The sequence below is a fragment of the Cephus cinctus genome, unplaced genomic scaffold (assembly GCF_000341935.2).
Source record: "Cephus cinctus unplaced genomic scaffold, Ccin1 Ccin1_scaffold1762, whole genome shotgun sequence".
Taxonomy (NCBI): Eukaryota; Metazoa; Arthropoda; class Insecta; order Hymenoptera; family Cephidae; genus Cephus; species Cephus cinctus.
The window spans coordinates 37,823-57,329 of NW_014333980.1; the positions used below are offsets into that span (position 1 = coordinate 37,823).

Sequence of the window (19,507 nt, forward strand, 5' to 3'; positions counted from 1 at the left end):
TCATATTCGTTTATCTCCAATATCAAATTCTCCGTCTCTCGGCCGTTTCTCCCGAAAAATCTAAAAGATTTGAGCCGGAAGTACGTAAGGAGTACGGAAAGAAAAAAATTTGTCCAAAATTGCTACGTGCCCATGTACATAGATATACAGATATATATCTCTACATGCATATACATATGTATATACGTACGCATCACATACACCGTGCGTGCACCAAATCCAGTTAACATGTAAAAATTGAACCATCGAGAAGTAGTGTCTTCGCGAAGGGCCTCCTCCGTACCGATTTCACCATAAAATAGTCCCCTCGCTTCGACGCTGATATTCCCAACTATATGTACAGTGAGAAAAGAACTTTTTTTTTCTAGTCCAAACAAAACAATACATATATATTAATGGTTTGTAATTGATTTTTTTTTTCATTACTCGACACTCCAATTTTTTCTACAGAATTCGAATGACCGTTACACGTGCACGACACGTTGTTATAAATTAAGCTGGACGTATATACATGCATATATATATATATATATTTTGGAGATTGCCTATATTGTCACTCTATCCTTATTATAATCACAGACGTGTTTTTTTTGTCTAGTTCCTACATACGCAGAGTCTTCTTCATTCTGATATTCTTAGAGTGACGTCATATGATCAACGCGATAAGAGCTGCTGGTCTTTAATTCTTCTTATTTATATCTGTCTTTCTCTAACACGCATTCTAGTACCTATATGCCATTTATCTGTCGCTCTCTTTCACTCTCATTCAAGATCTTATTCCATTTTCTCTCTCGCTCTTTTATACTTTATAACTCATTCTCTCTATCTCTCTCATGCGCGTTGTTGACTCTCGGCTTCGATGCACAGAACAAACGAGAAATATAACTATATAGTGAAATTACGTGTGACGACATAGGTCATTAAAGCGATTGCAGGTTTTTTCCTGTTTTTCTCGAAGAAAAAAAAAACCGTGTATAGACGCAACGACGATGTACAGGTCAATTTTTTAAAATCTATATATATATATACACATATATATATCACGCGTTAATCACTATCAGTGAGTATGTAACTCTTGAAGTGTTTGAAAAAAAAAAAAAAATTCGACAGGGTGAAAAGAAACTAAAAAAAAAAGGAATAAATGGGATTTAGATATCAGTACATCGATTTTTCGGTTCATTCGGGTCTCTCAAATCATTCATTCTCTCTATCCTCTCAGTCAGCGTATCTAACATTCTGTCTCTTTCTCGCAAAAAATTATCTCTCTCACACACACTCACTTTACCCCCAGTATACGCTCGCCCCCCGTTCGGTTTACCGTTATCGCCAAGAGATCACAGTGCTTTTTTTTGTTCTTTCCTTCAGCCGTATCGTGTCACGGGACACTTCTGCCAGGTCCTGGTTTCAAATTTTCGTTCTCGGCTTCCTGCGGTTGGTACGTTGACGGGCATACAGAGAGATCGTAGCTACTGGTGTACATTGGATGAACATACATTGTGGAACATCTTCTTGAGGTTGTTCTAGGATTGTCCCACTTGATGGCTCCTTGGGCTCTACGTCGGGGAGAATTGTGACGAGATAAAAGTGGAGCGTGCATTTTCAGTATTTATGTTCGTGTTGTATAACTGGAGAGTGTGTATACAATCCTCTTCAGTACGCAAGGGACGACTTGTGGCAGGCAGGCAGGCAGGCGAGTTTCTCATCGACGTCAAAATGGCGGTGCGTCGGTACGACGTGGGGGGAGACAGCGTGGCCGAAGAAGGAAACTTTCACCGGTGTCTATAGCTCTGAACTTTATCGTAAATACACGGTCCAGACTAGAGGGTGGAACGTGGGTTTGTAATTTTTTTTTCCATAGAGAGAGAAACCGGAAACCATTGACGATAGCGATTTCGCCATTGGCGCGGATACGACTGTCCTCTGATTCTTATTGCAGGGAAGTTGCACGAGCATGGGACGCCAACGAGCAAGAGAGAACGTCACCGATGCTTGAGATCAATCGATAACACGTCCAGGTGAAACGTAAATGCTTGCAAATTGATGGACTCTTTCTTGGATTAGATTCTTCCTTGGACGCGTAAAATATTATAACGGCTCTTCCCTGTGCGACGATCAGACGTGGTGATGCTGGATACATGCGATGTGATGCTATAAAAATCGGTGGATGCGCCAAACCGTGGGCGGGGATAGGCGCGACTCGCCAATCAGAGACTAGAGTTTTCATCCGTTACGATGGATTCAGCCAATCGCGTTGTCGTTAAGGTTTCTGAATTCAAACTTAAAAAGAACGCTCTCTCTAGTCTGTACCAAGATGCTGGTGGGAGAAATATGTATATATATGTATATACTTTGTCTAGTCTCTATTGTAATTGTTCATTTTTCACTCGTTCATTCACATCGTCTGAATTATTATATCGAGCCGTCGGATAAAGTGTTTCTTGTACCGTTCAAGGATCCATCTTGTAGAAATTACGCAGGCAATGCTTTTTTTTTTTCTTATGATCAACGAAGAAGACACGTCGAGCTGGACGTAAACAGGATCACGATGAAGACTATGCTGATCATACGATGCCATTGACCATTGAAGCTTCTGTATTCGTGACAGCGAGAGGTGGTCCACGATGAAGAAGTAGATTTATTCTTGTAGATGATATATGTTTATAAGTCGTGTAGTTGAAGTTTAATGGATGCCGACAATGCGGGTAAGTCTTCCGATGGTTGACATTGGGCTATGTTCGTCGAGGAGGGATGTCCCGTGCGAGAGCGTGGTAAAATAAAAAAAAAGATTCGAAGGAGAAAGGTACCGAAATAGGAGTAAAGGGAACACGGCGATAACGAAGCAATGTCGCGTCTTATTAAAGGCGTCTCAGACGCTTCAACTAGAGACAAACGCCGCGATCTGTTCGCTAAACTGAGTGTGCTCCAAAAGTAATGAATCCTTGCAGCTCTCGAACTGCTGCGACTCCTCGGGTTCCGGTTCCGTGCGCTCGTAGAGAACGCAGATCGAGCCGTTCTCGCCGATTCTGTACGAGACTTCAGACGGGTCGATCCACATGGTGAGCTCGCTTGGAAAGAGGCTATGAAGTACAGTTGGTAGAAGACCGACATTTGCACCTGCCTGAGCTATAACTGGATCCATTTTGCCATTGATGCGAATGCAACGGTACCCAGAGCCACGGTTTGGTCGGTCTGGGAACCAGTGATCCCTATATCTGTGCCGTAATACCTCTGTCAAAGAGGATTTGAACATCTCTAGCTGACGCTCCGATAATTGTCCAGCCTGAAGTCGGAGTAAATGTACGAGAAAGTCTGCAGCGGAAACGATTTCTAGCCTCATGGTGACAGGTTGACGGTAGATCCCTCGATGAAGATTGAAGTAATGGTGAAAATTGTCACGGTGACAATGACGAGGACGATGATGATGCACACTCAGCCCCTTTTATTTCACTTGGTTCGCGCACGCACCCTATACATGTAACAGGTCACGGCACACAACGAGCCACTACTTTTGATACGGATAAGGTCTCAAAATGGCGTCGCCACGTCCCGTAGCGATTCGAACAGCGTTTACACTCCAGCGCGAACGGGATACGCGTCAGGATTACTGCGGATACCGGTATGACGCTCGTGACGCTTGACACGGTTTGCTTTTATTCGCAGAAGCACCAAGTCTTCTGAGATCTCGACACGGCTGCTAGACCCAACGCGTAGTCACACACGGAATAGCTCCGAATTTCGTACACAGAGAGTCTTTCACTCCGTGGTGGCTTTTCCTACTGTTTATCGATCTGTATTACCACTGGCGTCCCGACGTATCGGTAATCAATGGCGTTCTTATATACTCTCAAGCAGGTATACCGTGTGTCAGGGTATATAGCAACTTTCTCGTTTCGATAAACGTTCCACTCTACTCGCGAACCGCACCCTTTGACTACCGACGACTTTCTAATGGTTGCGGACGTCGGTGCTGCCGAGGTTGGCTCGTCTCTTTGTTCCCCTGGGGTACGGAGTGGGGATAAAACTTATCGACCAATCATACTCCCGCTTACCCCACCATTCAACGTGTCACGTGATATCCAGCTGCGCGACAGTGGATGCGCACAATTCACAACCGGACCGTATACGAAATGACGAACACATACTACCTATTGAACACGAAGCTAACCCTGGAAAAGGATCTTCTTTTTAAGAAAGAATGAATACACTACTATTCTCGATTATATCCTCAGGCAGGTAGACCCAAAGTACCTTACGGAACGTCATAAACCAGTAGACGGTACCTGAATTCTTTTATCCAGCATGTACGAAATTTCAGGTATAACTACGTACGTCAAAATTAATCGTATAACTTTATCCATCTGATCTACCTTACTAAATATTACAATCCTCTACCCTCAAAATTTCTCGCAGAAAAGACTACTCTCTTCAGCCAATCAACCTCGTAGTCTCCAAAACTGCCAACTCAAAGACGTCGGCAAGGTAAGAGCGTCAGTGATGGAAAGAACAGGAAACGCAGCGTCGGCGAGTCGACTAGAAAGCGTATACACCACTCGAGCACACTCGTTCGCTTGGAAACTTCATGACGACGCGACTCCAAGATCTCACGGCAACCCGACGCCATATTGCTCAGCGTCTCTTGCCGTGTTTCGCTGCCTAAATGAAAAAGGTTGTCTCTACGTCTATAGCTGCTAACATATTTCTTTTTTACTTACGAAAACCTGCTACTACCTGGTCGTTCCAGTGAAGGATATAACGCTACCCATAACCGGTATCACTTCTCCTCTAGGTATCTACACGACTCGACTATACCTCTATATAAATATACTATCTGCCAGCCTGTCCTACCTGGATACATTGGCTCCACGTATCTACATAGCATACAGCCGTTCGCACATCCATGTAACTATCATACGTTATGTGCGAGCCAGAGAGCGCAGTAGCTAGTCTAGTTTTGTGGGACTGCCGGGACAAAAAACATAGTGCAACCTATGCCGGCCATAACGGAACATTTCACCCATTATAATGCCACGCGTAACCCCGCGCTTAGCAACTGTCGTCGAAAGTTTCTATCACAGTTCTACGGTACGATCTTCGGGCACTATTTTCTATTTTTTTTTTTTTTCAAATACATTTTTATTGCAATACAACTCCATTTTAGCGGGTCGCTCACCATGAAGATAATCGTTTGAACGTACCACTTGCTCCAAGGATTTTATATTACGAATCCGTTAACCAGTTACAGCAAACATCTTGTAGGCAGCTCAACAGGCTTTTTTAACGCAGTCAAATTTACCTATGAAAATTTCGTATTTACCAATTGGACAATTGGCTGAGGAATATCACGTATGACATTTTCTTTATACCGGAATACCAGTCAACCATTCTATCTATATCGGTACTTGTGCTACTGGATATCCACAAGGTTAAAACGGAAGTTAACCATCAAAACCAAGAGTTCCACTCGAGCAATTTTCCCACTGATTATATTTACAAGATTTTATTACGTATATATGTATGTCCATAAAGCGGAGCACCGTCGGCCGTAATTCACAGCATAACCCGTTTACCTACTGCCTTCCTAAGTATATTTCCCACTGCACTGCTTATTAGCCATAGACCTTATATCTGCTCAAAGCCAAGACTATACGAGATCGGCTATTTAATTGCCAGTACTTATAACCATCTACCGTAAACGTTATTTTTTCTCATAAACATTTTTTTCTTACAAAAATTCATCTTCCCACGTTTTACATTATCCTTGCCACGGTGGATTTTTTTATTTTTGTCCTGACGCCAATTACTTATGACATATTTTCCTGTAGTGCGTGCGAATGTGATAACCAATGTACATATACACATGCTCAAGGTACGCCAATGGATAAATATCCATTGGTTGTTCAATATTAAACAACTAATACAGAGAATTCTGTTTTCCAATGTTTAGAATGCCATCAAGGCGAGTTTACAAGGACTTTCAGATGACACGTGGGCGTACGGCAGCCACTTAGGCTAATGATCCTGAAATTACGTGGAATCCATCGATTTTGAAAAAGTCCTGTTCCACATTTTCTCACAGCCCGCGACCTCAAGTAGCTCGAGTCCGTTAATTCCCAACGTACGTAGGATGTGCGAAGCGTAATGATCGTTCGATTAAATTTCTCAGCCACATCGATATGAATCGATTATATTTAACCTGCTAATTTCACTCGTATACGCAAACAAGGCTTGACGACGCCATTTTCTCGCACTCGTTCGCGATGCGTGTCAAAGCGTTTGCGCCGCAATTACAATGAAATTCTCGTAGCCAACTTGGCAACAGTAGGCAGGATCGATAGGTAAATTTTGCCCAGTGATTCTCGATGGGTACTCCCAGTTTTATTTTTTTTTCTCTCCTGTAACGTCTTTTTCCATTACAGATTTCAACTCCGCGTTTCTACATGACAAGGGGGCTTTTTTTCTCATACGGTCGTCAGGAGTGTCCTGTAGACTCGTGAAGAGAAATTTATGTAATTTTTCTTTTCTTCCTCCAACAGTGTAAATAATCGAAGTCTTTCGTTGCGTCATGCGAACGGGTAACGAAGAATACACGACGCGTGAATGCGTATCTGAAATATTCTGCCTCTTGTTGTTAATGCACTCGACAATTTTTTTTTTTCAAAAACTTTTTTTACTGCGAATGCCAATTTGCATTTGTGATAAATTAACAGTGGTCTCGAGGCTTGACAAATTCTATATGGAAATTCGTACTTACTAGAAACTCCTTTGACGGACTGACCGGCGATTACGCGTATCGGAGACCAAAAGAGGTTAGGCGTATTAATTAACGATAATTCGTATAGCAAGTATGATTTATATATTGCCGAAGTATCTCGTGGTATAATACGTCAATTTTAAAATGATCAAATGAAAATATTTTACCAAAGTTCCATTACGTTCTATTTCCTAGTAATTAATACACAGTGTCGCGAATGACATGGACTAAAAAATTTCAATTTGCATCACTGACAAAGTGGATTATCGACACGTGCATTTTATTCACTTTCTTTTTAAATTTCACTTTCGCTAACGACACTCGAAATTTACTTTTTTAATGACTCATCTAAAAAATACTCAAAATATCGTCATCGTTCGATACGCGAATCGCGTTTCGCGATGAATATATTGGAAATTCGCGCGTTTCATATTCGCCACAGGTGGCTTATTCCTGTCCGCTGACACACACCGTAGCCCCCAGTCCGTCCATGAATTACGCAAATGCAAACGCTACCGGCGCAAGAGCGTCGAGAGGCGATATTCGAAGAGTATTGAATTTTACGATGACCAAAATTTAAAAATTACCCCCCCAAAAAAAAAAAAAATATTACATTCACAATTTTCCATATACCCAATAATTTCAACTACGTACGGTACGTTTCGTGAGAGTGCACGTGCATTTTTAATTTTTCAATTTTTTTTTGTCACACTCAATTCTATCACAATTTTCGTATATCCCCCCGCACTACGCAAACACGTATAATTACGCGTGAAAATTTTAATTAAACGGCAATTAATATATTCATAAAATCGTACGGTACATCAGGATAATTGAGTCTCGCAATGTTAATCGTAAAATATTCCTCAGGGATCCTTTCAAATACATCACTTTACGATCCTAATACCGTAAGCAGTGCCTACAGAGCCACGACCCATTTACTCTATGAGAGCGAACAATCGAAACCCGATGATAATCGGTCGCTATAGGGTGGCGATTAAAGACAATGATTTTTTTGTTACCATAGCAAACAAGGGTACTTATGTTATTGACAAGCAAGAAAACGTATTCCGTCGAAATTTGTCGGCATTGCCATGAACAGCAAGTACCAGAACCAGCTTACCGACGAAAAATAATCTTTTGGGTAATACTCTGGAACAATGACCCTAATCGAGTATAATGACGATCTATAAGAATCGGTATATATAAACCGTACAAATGATGTAGCCTGAATTGAACATTTCTACAATCACCCGGGTAGGTTAATCTGCTGTCTGTATTCTATGTCTATAGTTATGAACGAACTATATATATATGCCGTATATAGATTTCTATACTGATATATTAATAATACTTGTTTCTTTACTATTTATCTATGCATAGTGTATGCTGGTCTGTATTCTATGTCCATGGTTATGAACGACCTATATATACTTATCTATATGCTGTATATAGATTTCTATACTGGTATATTAATAATACTTGTTTCTTTACTATCTATGCATAGTCTATGGTTCTGTACTGTACTGTGTATCACTATATATATACACGGTATACCATATAAACTGTGTCATACACTTTTGCCACAGGCTAATTTACGTTGATGGCTGCTAATGATCATGATGATGATGTCTTTGATACTTCTGAGTACAATTCTTATGGATGAAAAATAAAAATAGAATACGAAGGAACACGTCCTGCGTAGACGGGGTGGCGAGGGAGGTAATGAGATTTTTTTAAAATATCAATTCTGAAAAATGACTCGCTGGTAAGCACCGAGCATAAATTCTGTTCGGTCGCGAATCATGAATCATCATGGAAATTTTGGACTCGAATCGATGTTAGTAAGTCGTAGGGAAAAGATTGAATTAAAGTTGAGTGTGAAGTTAGGCGCTGATTCGAGGGGAGTAATGATTCTCGAGCGAAACGACCTGTACAGTTGTTATGAAAAGTATGTGTAACGGGTGAGTCTGGATTTATAAAGGTATCCAGTTCCTCGAATAGACTTACGCGTACGGATACTTTAAAATACATTTTTTAGACTGTTCTCGGTTGTGGAAGTATGAATAATACACGCGTACGTGTAATAAACGCTGGTACAGTAATTTTCAGTCTGTAATTGTAAAGGTTTTTCGTAATACGCGAAATACGATAAAATGTTATTAAGATTACAAAAGTTCTTGTATCGTATCTCTGTTTGTACAGTTTCAATATTATACCACGTGTACGGCCGCGCAATACTTCGTAAATGCGTTACATGTTTTGACGATTGGCTCTGGTGCAGAAGCAAGAGAATGTATAACTGTGTGGCTATAATTAAAAAAGCAAAAGCTTTGATAAAATATTCAGAGTACATGAATACCAACATTGAGTAATTTTGATCACGGGTATAAGAAGGGAATTTGAAGGTTTTGGTGTTAAAGAAAAGCTGGGAAATTTGAAAAAAAAAAATTTTAGTCTCATCGGTTATGCTGGAGTATATACGTATAATGCTTGAAGGGTTAATATATGGAATAAGCCGACGAGTGGCGCTAGTATAGCCAGGGGACAGTATTCAAATTATTATAAGATGCGCCAGGACTATCATGAAGGGACCAGAGTGTAAAAGGGACTAGGGATATATATGTATATACGGGAAGAAGGAAACGGATGCCTAGGGGTAGTGCTACTAGGTAGCCTCGAAAATCGATATGGCCGGGCTGGGATTCCGGCTGCTACCTCCTTACTCGATATTCGAAGCACGCTTGTACGAGGCAGAATACTTGAAAATTCAATGTTCACGTGGCTATATCGTTATCCTAATAGCCTGGGCTATCCCATTCGCGTGAAGCAAGCTGATTTCTTCTGTCAGAGTTTAAAAGATCGATTTTCGTTATACGTGGATAGATAAATCCAATATGGCCGTACGACGAGACTGGTCGATAGAAAAAAAAAAATCTAATTAACGCTTAGAATTCACTTTTTGGACAAGGAGAAAAAAATTCTCATAAGATCGTTCCGTATATTTTCTTAAGATCAGACTTACCAACGGGAGTAGAAATGACTTGGTTTAACCGTACAGATCCACTATTGAAAATATCCTGGTAGAACTAGTGTCAAGCGAACGACTGTGAGGCCCAACGAGTCCCAAAGACTGTGAGTCATTGTGTCGATCTAGAAAAGAAAAAAAAAAAAAAGAGACAATGTGCTGTAAAGTAATGAGAGCCCGATCCACGGGGTCTTAGTATGCAGCGGAGACATAGGAGGTCTCCGAGCGAGGAGAAAGGAAAGATACGATCTGGTACATACGTAAGAAATGAATAAAAAAAATGTATAGAGATACTAAGCTCTGTTGGGGCCTGAAAAGAGTTCGGCTTCGCTTCTACTCCTGACTGGGGTCCCTCGATCGAGCCTGGTCCGCCTTTTGTCTACGTTGAGGTTAAGTACGCTCGATGAAAGAAAAAGCAGACAAACGTCGTCTCCAGCTTATGATAAAAAGACTGGATTCGTATTCGGGCTATCCTGAATATTATTTTATTACCAAATATGTATCTTACTCGTTATTATATGGATCTTGTAATTGTATGCACGAATAAACTTAAATCTGACAGATATCATTCTGAACTTCGAACCGTTATACATTTTCCAACCGAGAGACTCCCATTGAATTTCTCCATAAAGTGTTACTACAGTATTTTGATCGTGTAGACTGGACTCAACTGTTTGGTATAGGGACCTCTGGAGTTCTCGGCGTGGCTGACGTCCCGGCTTGTTTCTTTTATTGCTTCAGTGGCGCTCAAACGTCTAGTCCTACGTGCGCGTCTGTATTCGAAGGCGTCAGTGACTCCATTTTGACTACGTGAGTCGAAGCACGCGTTGTCGCCAGACGTAAATAATCGTTTGAAAAGTGAGATATCGTATTAATGGATACTGCGTCGAGTAAGGAATAACGATTTTATTTATTTCTCATGGATTTTCAATCATTTAATTGCCAGTTTATATACTGCAACGATATATCAACTGCGGACAATATACCCACGGAGTGCTACGTAAATTTGACGATGCTTACCGGAACGTCAAACTAATGAGGACTTGCAACGATAAAAGTCATAACAATCAGTACGACAGACTGGCTTTATTTTTTTCTTAAGAAATTGTCGAACTGCGCGTGTCTGTAGTAAACGTAGTTCATGGTCGTAGCAGCGTATCGGCACGTTTTTAAAGTAGGCTTAACAACATTAGCCGAGGTAACAAGGCGTCGTCTCGTCAGACATGTTTCTCGAGCTGGCTTTATAATCTCCTCGTGTATATTGGACGTACATTTCCGCTACTGTCACTCCGAGGATATATTAATATATACAGACTACATTTAGATACGTCCGTAGAACCTAGATAGGCACGTTAAAATAGTCAATTACGAATTAGAAGCGTACGCGAGAGGTACGCCATAGACTTCCTCCTGGCGGCGAAACGAGGAACTAAAATTTTCAAACGGTTCAAACAAACGAAGTCGCTACGGAGCGAACGCTTATTCATGTATACATTTATAATTCTTGCCCCGTACAAGGTACGAATATTTTTCTTTGCTCGTTGAAACATGCTGATCACTCACGACCGCTCAAATCGTGTGCTTAATTTCTTAGTCACGTCAAAAACAAATAACACTAGTCGCTCGTAAAGGTAATGGCTCTTGACATTTTCGAGAATTCTCGAGGAACGTTGGCCTTGAATTTTTCTAGCAGAGAATCCAGCACAGATAACAAATACTATTGCTGACACTGACGCCCCACGATGATAATGATGATCAATGACCTAAGTGAATGGAGAACGAAGTGAAAAAAGAACGTGGGAGAGTGTGTAGTGGATAGTATATATATATATATAAAATAAGATGGAGCCACCATGTAAACAAAAATATATGCGTGGGATTTACATAAGATCTATCTTATACACTAAAATCTGACTTTAAGAGTAATAAACAGTGTCTTTCTCTTTCCCATTCATCCAGCCGGTATAACAAGCACTGATCTTACCACTGGCTCAACTCTACATTATTTATATCCACTTAATTCAGTCGCAATCGCACCGAGGCGACGCCAATATATTGAGCAGAGAATTATGCCTTTTTCGTTATCTCCTAGTCCCGATCATCCTGACGCAACAATCGTACTAGAAAGGGACGAGAGTTTGATCGCATCCTAAGAAAAGGAAACTACGTAACTCATAGTCCTGAAACGGGTAGGGAGTGCCAACTGGAATTGGTCTGTGTAAGGAATTATCAGATTATCAATTATACAGGCATTAAATTACGTATGTTATCCACTTATATATATATATATTGTATAAGTTTACATTGTAAAACGATGAAAACGAACAAGCATAGTCAGACGGATAATAAGGCCTCGTGTACGGGGCATACAATTATTAGTACACGAATGTAGAAGGGGTCTAGTCCGATCATTCACGAACATTGCCGAACTTTCACGAGTCTAGTTTACGACGGTCAAGGGCCTGAGAAATATCTCTCCGGCTTTACTTCTAGTCTCTACGACGGGTTTCCCTGATTGTATCTTTGAGGTTAGATCGGTGATGCATCGTCTATGCGATCCGAAGCTTGCCGAGTACTCGCGAGCATTCACGAAGTCTTACCTCGCGTGGATCTCGCAACCCACGTAGCGTGGGTACGATATACGATAGAAGAATCGTAACGATTGAGTGATTCTCGTTAAAAAAAAAAAGGAACGAGAATAATCACTATAAATTCAAGTTGTACCGTCAACAATTTATATTCTTTTAAAAGCGTACGAACGAACCACGTGTATTTCGAACCGTCCCAATTCCGCGTACCGTATGTCAGCCAAATATGTCTGGCCGAAATGGCTCTGGCAGTTCGCGCACATAGAAAACAGTACACGGTTTATATTTCGCGCGGATGAGAAACGCGCCGTTAAGATCGAAAAATCTTATAGTAATTTACGTACGAATATTTGTATGGTACAGGTTATGGAAAAACCGTCATTCGAACGTGTATGTACCTTGCGTAAGTTGTGAATTTGACTAAAGCAGTCGCGCCGTAATGCCCTAGTCGATTGCTGATAAATATGGCCGTCCTTTTCTTTCGTAAACATAAAAGTCTCAGAAAATCCTCAGGTATTCAGCGTTACGTTACACCGAATCGCTTCGTCGCGGTTTATTACGAAGAATAACGACGGGGCAGAATTCGTTGGCGTCACGTGTAAGTGGCAGTGATACAATGGTAAACGTTCGATAAAAATGATCGCCGTCTCGACTGCGTTTGGCTCTTCTATACTCTGTGACTTGTCTATGGCTATGGTAAATACCGAGTATTTTCAGTGACAGTCATTTTCAAGACTTCTATTTCACGTCCGTGAACGCCCACGAGAAACGAAAGAATTTCGAGGAAACTATTTTTCGAGCAGCGTCGTAACCGGCTCACGTTCGTCAGGGTGAGATTTTCAAAGATTTCTTTAGCCACAGGCCACGCACGCATACAATGACGACAAAGCCGTGAATTACTCGTGCGGCTTGGAGTATCGAAGAATTTATATCTCACGGCGTGTTTGCCATTGGTGAAAACGCCAGGAGCCACGAGTTGACCTTAATCAACGACCGGTCTGGAACGCCGAGATTCTTCAACGACCTGAAATACAATTTCAGAAGCGCAGGGTTGCCGATGCTGCGGGCACTTCGAGGAAGCGTCGTCGCTATCTCTGTGTCGTCCTCGTGTTTTTCAGTGAGCGTCTTGGCCTTTTCGAAGCGACGCGAAAATTCAGGATGAAGGTACGCGAACGCGAATCAGAGTAATATCGGATTAATAATCGCGCGGAGACCAAAGGGATCAGGTGGGTAGACACTTTATTTATGAAAATAAAATATCAAAGAGATTTACTCGACGGCAATATGAACGGCGATAATCAGCAGACGGATTCACTTTGAAATTTCTATAGAAACTATTGAGATCCGCTCTCTTTTAGGACATATTCAAAACAGGCACAGATCTCTGCTAAAGATTTCCCACAATTCCTTGGGCGTAATACCAGAGTCAGTGTGAACGTAGGCGCATATTGAATGTATTTCGAAATTCAGTTGTCACTTTGAGCGATGCCGATTGGTCGTCGGAATCGTCATGCGATGTGCTGTTTCGATCCTTCGCGTGATACTGATTGGCCACGTGCAACGGGACTATATAGAAGCTAAGAGCGTAGAGTGCGCGTTCATGAGTTCTTTGTAGATATAAAAATCCTCCGCTAGATGGAGGCAGCGTCGACTGTCATTTTCAATATACGAGAAATCAAGTACCCAACGCTAGCGAGTACTTGGCAAAATGCAGTCTACACTCTCAGGATCGTCCGGGCATTACAGCAACGAGCTTCTATTGAAGCAATCACTTTTTATTATTAATAATTCGCCATTTGCACACTGCAATCCATGGCCCATTGCGGAGTCTGCTTTAACGTAAGTATTGTTAGACGTGAACGTACAAGTAGAACCGGTGTGAACAAGTACGTAAGTAATCTACAGGGTGACCAGTAAAAAGTATCATTGGACAGATCGGCACTACGATAGAAAATTATTAATAGGGGGGGAAAAAAAAATATCCGTCACTCTGTCATTTTCGAAAAGTACATACGGAATCGACCACGTGTTTTCACACAATCATTAACAGACTATCCAAGTGAGACTGTACCTTCGGTGACGGACAGCCTTGAACTTGGAACTATCTGCTATTTTTAAAGTTTCTCAAAACTTGCCAACTACGAAAAGCTTGACAGATTTACTTTTCAATTTCTATTTCGCGATCAGCGATAACTATTAGTACAGCACCTGGTATGCTGGCATCCAATGTAATTCTGTTTCAATAATTATTCATCCATAGCTCTCACGTGTTATCCCTCTAATCTCATTATGACGTAAGCTTATGACGGCACTTTGATTGCCATTCTAATTAACATGTTATATAATGATTCCGTAAAAAAATCGATTTTTCAAAAATCCTCCTTTATCGTCTCAGGACAAAGCGAATGACGTATATCATTTTTTAGGTATGTACAATAAGACCTAAATTACGCTTGGCATTCAATGCCTCGCGTGGTAGGCAGCCTTTTTCGATATTTCCGTAATATATATGTGTATATAAATGGAAGAATAACTGTGCAAGAAATCGACGCGCTTCGGTACTCTTCGCAAGAGTATGACTCACTTTGGCAAAGTCTGTAAAAAGTTTCATGACTGATCGTGCACTAACGATAGGTGACTAAGATAAGTGCTACATAGCTGTTATGTATAGGGTGATACAGGATAGACGTTGGCATTGTAAAAAAAAAAATATTAAAAAAAAAAAAGACAAAAAAAATGGGACTCGAGTAAATCGAATAAATGGTTAAAAAATTATACTATATAAAATCTCGTTAGATACGGGATAGAGGAACAATTAATCTTACGATTAAGAATAAATTATCGCCGATAACAGTCATTGATTGGTGCGTACGATATAGAGTGACGTAATCGGCGCGTGTAACCGCAAAGACAGAAAAAAGTGCATCGACTGTTAATTGCAATTAAAGATGAAATACGGTCACGCGATTTCGTTGAAGCGTGAATAAGAGACGAAGGAAGAAGAAAAGATCGAAAGAAAAAAGAAAGTATTAATTTAAAGTCGAATTGCGATAAAATCGCGTGTTGCGATTCAAACGGGACGTCACCGGGTTCCGCAGGTTTCAGACGTACAGTCCGAGTGAGAAATATGTATCTTCGATCAAGACGCCCGGCGAATCGACGTCTATCCTTCGCATAGAAAGTTATTCAAACCGGAAGTCAAGACGATCAGTCCAAGTTTCCGATAACCCGAGTTATCTTTTGTAAATGAAACGCGACTGCGGTCGTTTCTGTGAATTTTTCACGTAACCTCATTGATCCGCTTTGATTTTCCTTCGGAGCCTCCCTTCTCTTAAATGTTCTAGAACATTTATACAGCGCTTTGCCGTATCTGTTCGGAACGCTGTCTCGTGTCGCGCGGGTATCGTCCTAGTTTCGTTCAGGTTGGACAAAATAAATTGGTACGGTGTGAATGGGACTTCGACGATTGCCGTTAGTATCGCACGCGAATTTCACACGAATAAACGTACTCGCCCGATGGACTATTTTCTTTCGATCTGTTCTCGTTGAATTGGATGTTTTCAATAAACGAGGTTGCAGCTCTCGTACGTGTCGCAATTTCGCTGTCTTGCGAAATGGATATCAGCATTGTTCAGATATAATTTTACTTAATTGTAAACTCACCATTAAACCTTGATCCGCAAAGTGGAACCATTCGTCATCGGAGCGAAACTGAAAATAGATAAAACGAGATTAGCGTAAATGACGAGCAAAGAGTAGAATTAAAGAAGTGATCAAGCTTTGCTTGGTAAAGACGAAAGAAAAAGAAGAAGAAAGCAAAAGGGGGGAATGGGAAGAAAAATAATAAGAAAGTTCATTAACGTCCGAGATACTGGTGTTGAGGACTCGGTGTAAGGATCAATGAAGATTGAAAGGCATACAGGCCGGATGTGACGTAACGACGAAATTATGAAGGTAGACATATCTCCTTGTGCCTTATTTTCCAAGGCGAGTGACGAAAAAGATGACGGAAAAAAGATGTTTTTACAAAGGTATGACGAATTAGAAATATACTTTTGAAAATCACTAGTTAAATGTTAGATTTAATAATATATATATATATATATATATATGTACTTCAAGATAAATTCTATGCCTTTGATCCGCTTGGTCTTAGACGCAGTTGGGGGCTTCTTGAGCGAATTTAGCTGATAACAAAGAACAGGTGACCGAAGATTCACGAAGATTTACGAACGCAGGTAGACCCCTTCGTTTCGAATAATGATTTGACTTATGGAGCAGCTGCGACCCGAAATTACATCCTTGGACTTCTTTCTTCAAGGCTTTGCCATGGCTACGTGATAAAAAGTGCCATGGCTGAGTATTCATAATAGCTGGGAAGTTTGCTTTGTTTTTTTTTCTTTTTTTGAAAACGTCGGTAATTTCTATGTGAACGACTTGCCGGCTATTGTGACTATCCAATATCGTATATTTCGCATCTATACTCATTGGTAGTACCAGTGACAGTTTTGGGCAATATAAAAATGGCAAAAATAGGAGAAGAAAAATAAATAGCGCATAACCTATGTAGAGTAAGTAAAATGCGATTGAAATACACGTGAAAGCTGATAAAAGAACAGAAGGGACATCCTATTGCGATACCAGTGATGATATAACCCGCGAGAAATTCAAATCGCATCCGCCGCTTATTTCCGTTAGTCGCCGCAGAACGCGCCACCGTACAATTCTAAGAAGACGAACGGCAGTCGTAATTTTTCCGTTTGTTTTTCCATGTCTGGGAAGTTAGCCCTCCATAATTCGAAAATTCCGGTTCCGTTGTTTGTTCTGAGTTGCTCTAAGTTTGTTCTACAATGTTCCAGAAAAACAAGTTTCTCAATTGAAATTTGTAGCGATGAGGCGTAAAAAAAAAACACTTTTTTTCCCGGAACCCCCCACTTATGGAAAATCAAACTTTTTTTGTTGTTCAAGGTTGTTCCAGTTGTTCTAAATGTCGTTCCAGAATATTAATACCGCTAAGTAAAGAATACTCGAATGGGATCAAAAAAACGTTTTATGCATATAAAATTGTTTCTTCCTACTTTTATCCAACTTGCGACTACCCGATCGTTATACAATACCAGAACAATCGTCGATAGACCGAGAACAACTTGGAGCAACCTAGAAAAACCTAGAACAACCTGGAACATCCTGGAATAACCTGGAAATCGTTCGAAATGGTCCTATATCCACGTGCTATTCTGAGAGCGTTTGTCCTACTCAGGTTTTCCAGTGTTTCCCTGGTTTTATGTGACTGTCCTATCTGATCGTGTTAGAACGTGGAACAACGTGGAACAATCTAGGAAAACCTAGAACAAGCTGGAATAGCCTGTAAATCGTTCGAAATGGTCCTATATCTACTTGCTACGCATAAAACGTTTTTTTGCTTCCATTCGAGTATTCTTAACTTAGCGGTATTAATATTCTGGAACAATATTTAGAACTAGAACAATCTGGAACAACAAAAAAAAGTTTGATTTACCATAAGTGGAGGGTTCCAGTAAAAAAGTGTTTTTTTTTCTCGCCTCATTGCTATAAACTTCAGTTGAGAAACTTGTTTTTCTGGAACATTATAGAACAAGCCAGAACAAAGAGTAGAACCGGAATTTTCGTATTATGGGGGGCTAACTTCCTCCACCCTGTTTTTCCCTCACGTACAATTTTATCCGCGGCATAACCTCAAAATTCTCGCGAGTGCTCTACCAAGGATATCTTATTATAGTCGGGTTCTCAATTGGTATTCGAATATTTCGCGAGTACGCGTAAAGTGGCGAAAGAAGAGGCAAGTGAAATCCAAAAATACATCAACCCACGTATTAACCACTTAATATTGTCTTGCGACGAGAAAATCATTATCGTACAATCGCAAAAAAAGTTCCTACAAAAATATTACGTCGATCCTCACAAAATACTCCTCGATTCCACGCACCTAATCGACACGACATTTATTAATTATCACGAATGATTCCAACCACGCGAAATAATACGAAAACGAGCAACATAACCTCTCCCGCACGTGACATGGTTTCCACACGATATAACACAAGCACTTACGTGATGAGTTGTACATAACCTCAAATCCAGGATAATACCAGCTAACGAGCTTCATTACACGTCAGTTTACCGTCACGGTCAGAGTATAAACTGAGATATTTAAATTTTCCAAAAGGAAAATAAAACATTGAAATTCAACGCGCCGCGGCGCCGTTCACGGGTATGATAATTTTATCGTACGATTAATCGTTTTTAGGAACCCGAAGACTCTATGGCCATCGACAGTTTCTTATTATCGTCAACAGTTTTCGTGTACAGAATGTTATTACAAGATCAGTACCGGGTTATCTCACACGAAGTTGATACGATGCCTACGTTATCCGCTACGTAAGCTTATAAAATGTTTTGTTTATCAAATATATATGTATAGGACGCGTTACAAAAGTATATATATGTATACAGTCCTATTTCGAATAATGAAACGATATTGACTTCCTGTAAGATACTACCGAATTTTCGACCGATCGATCATACCTAAGAATCATTATATATAAATCTAACAATTAAGTATACCGATGGTCTTTGCTTTAGGGAATAATGAAATATTTATGAAATTATTTAAGAAGTGAGTTAAAAAAAAACATATTTTTTAAATATATACAAATTTACACAATTTTAAATGCTAATTTAATACGTCTTATCGATGATAACCTGTTAATTGGGTGTCTAACTGTAAACCGGTTGACTGTTTGATTATCTCGTTGAAATAAAAAGCAATTAATTACAGAATCAAATTGACACGTTACTTTCGATTCAGATTTACCCTGAAATTAGCCTGCGGTCTGATTACTGGCGTCGCAATTAAATGAAATTTACAATTGCGCAATGGACGATTATCCAAATTCAATGACGATTTAGATTTTGGAATTAAATCTCGATAACGAGATACGAATGCCACTTGAATTCCTTTGTCATCGTACAGACTCGTTCTGGATTCAAATTCTAATGAAGTCCCTACGTCGTTAAATCGATTAGCAGAAAACGAGATAATAAAGACTTAAATAAAAATCAGCTCGGTGTACTCAAAAATTAGTTTGTAATCTGATGGAA

General features: G+C 40.3%; 2 protein-coding genes across 3 annotated transcripts in view; both read right to left on the minus strand.

Annotated features, from left to right (window-relative positions):
* Positions 1–19,507, minus strand: part of LOC107273612 (inositol-pentakisphosphate 2-kinase) — a 60,186-nt gene that overhangs the window by 21,050 nt on the left and 19,629 nt on the right. Inside the window, exons 2-3 of one of the 2 annotated variants that reach the window (XM_015751987.2) lie at positions 16,031–16,078; positions 9,777–9,904 (exon numbers count right to left, since the gene is read on the minus strand). Coding sequence is in view for 1 of the 2 variants with exons in the window: in XM_015751984.2 (XP_015607470.1) it covers positions 16,031–16,061 (31 nt within the window). In the remaining variant the exon portion in view is untranslated. The remainder of the gene's footprint in view (positions 1–9,776; positions 9,905–16,030; positions 16,079–19,507) is intronic. The other variant, XM_015751984.2, reaches the window with a different exon arrangement.
* LOC107273613 (protein BTG2) lies at positions 411–3,969 on the minus strand. Its single transcript, XM_015751991.2, has one exon. It carries the CDS (start codon positions 3,335–3,337, stop codon positions 2,876–2,878), a length of 462 nt encoding a protein of 153 aa, XP_015607477.1. The 5' UTR covers positions 3,338–3,969; the 3' UTR covers positions 411–2,875.

What these genes read in the sequence shown, in the direction of transcription:
- LOC107273613 (XM_015751991.2), bottom strand. Translation starts at nt 3,337, where the DNA reads ATGAGGCTAGAAATCGTTTCCGCTGCAGACTTTCTCGTACATTTACTC.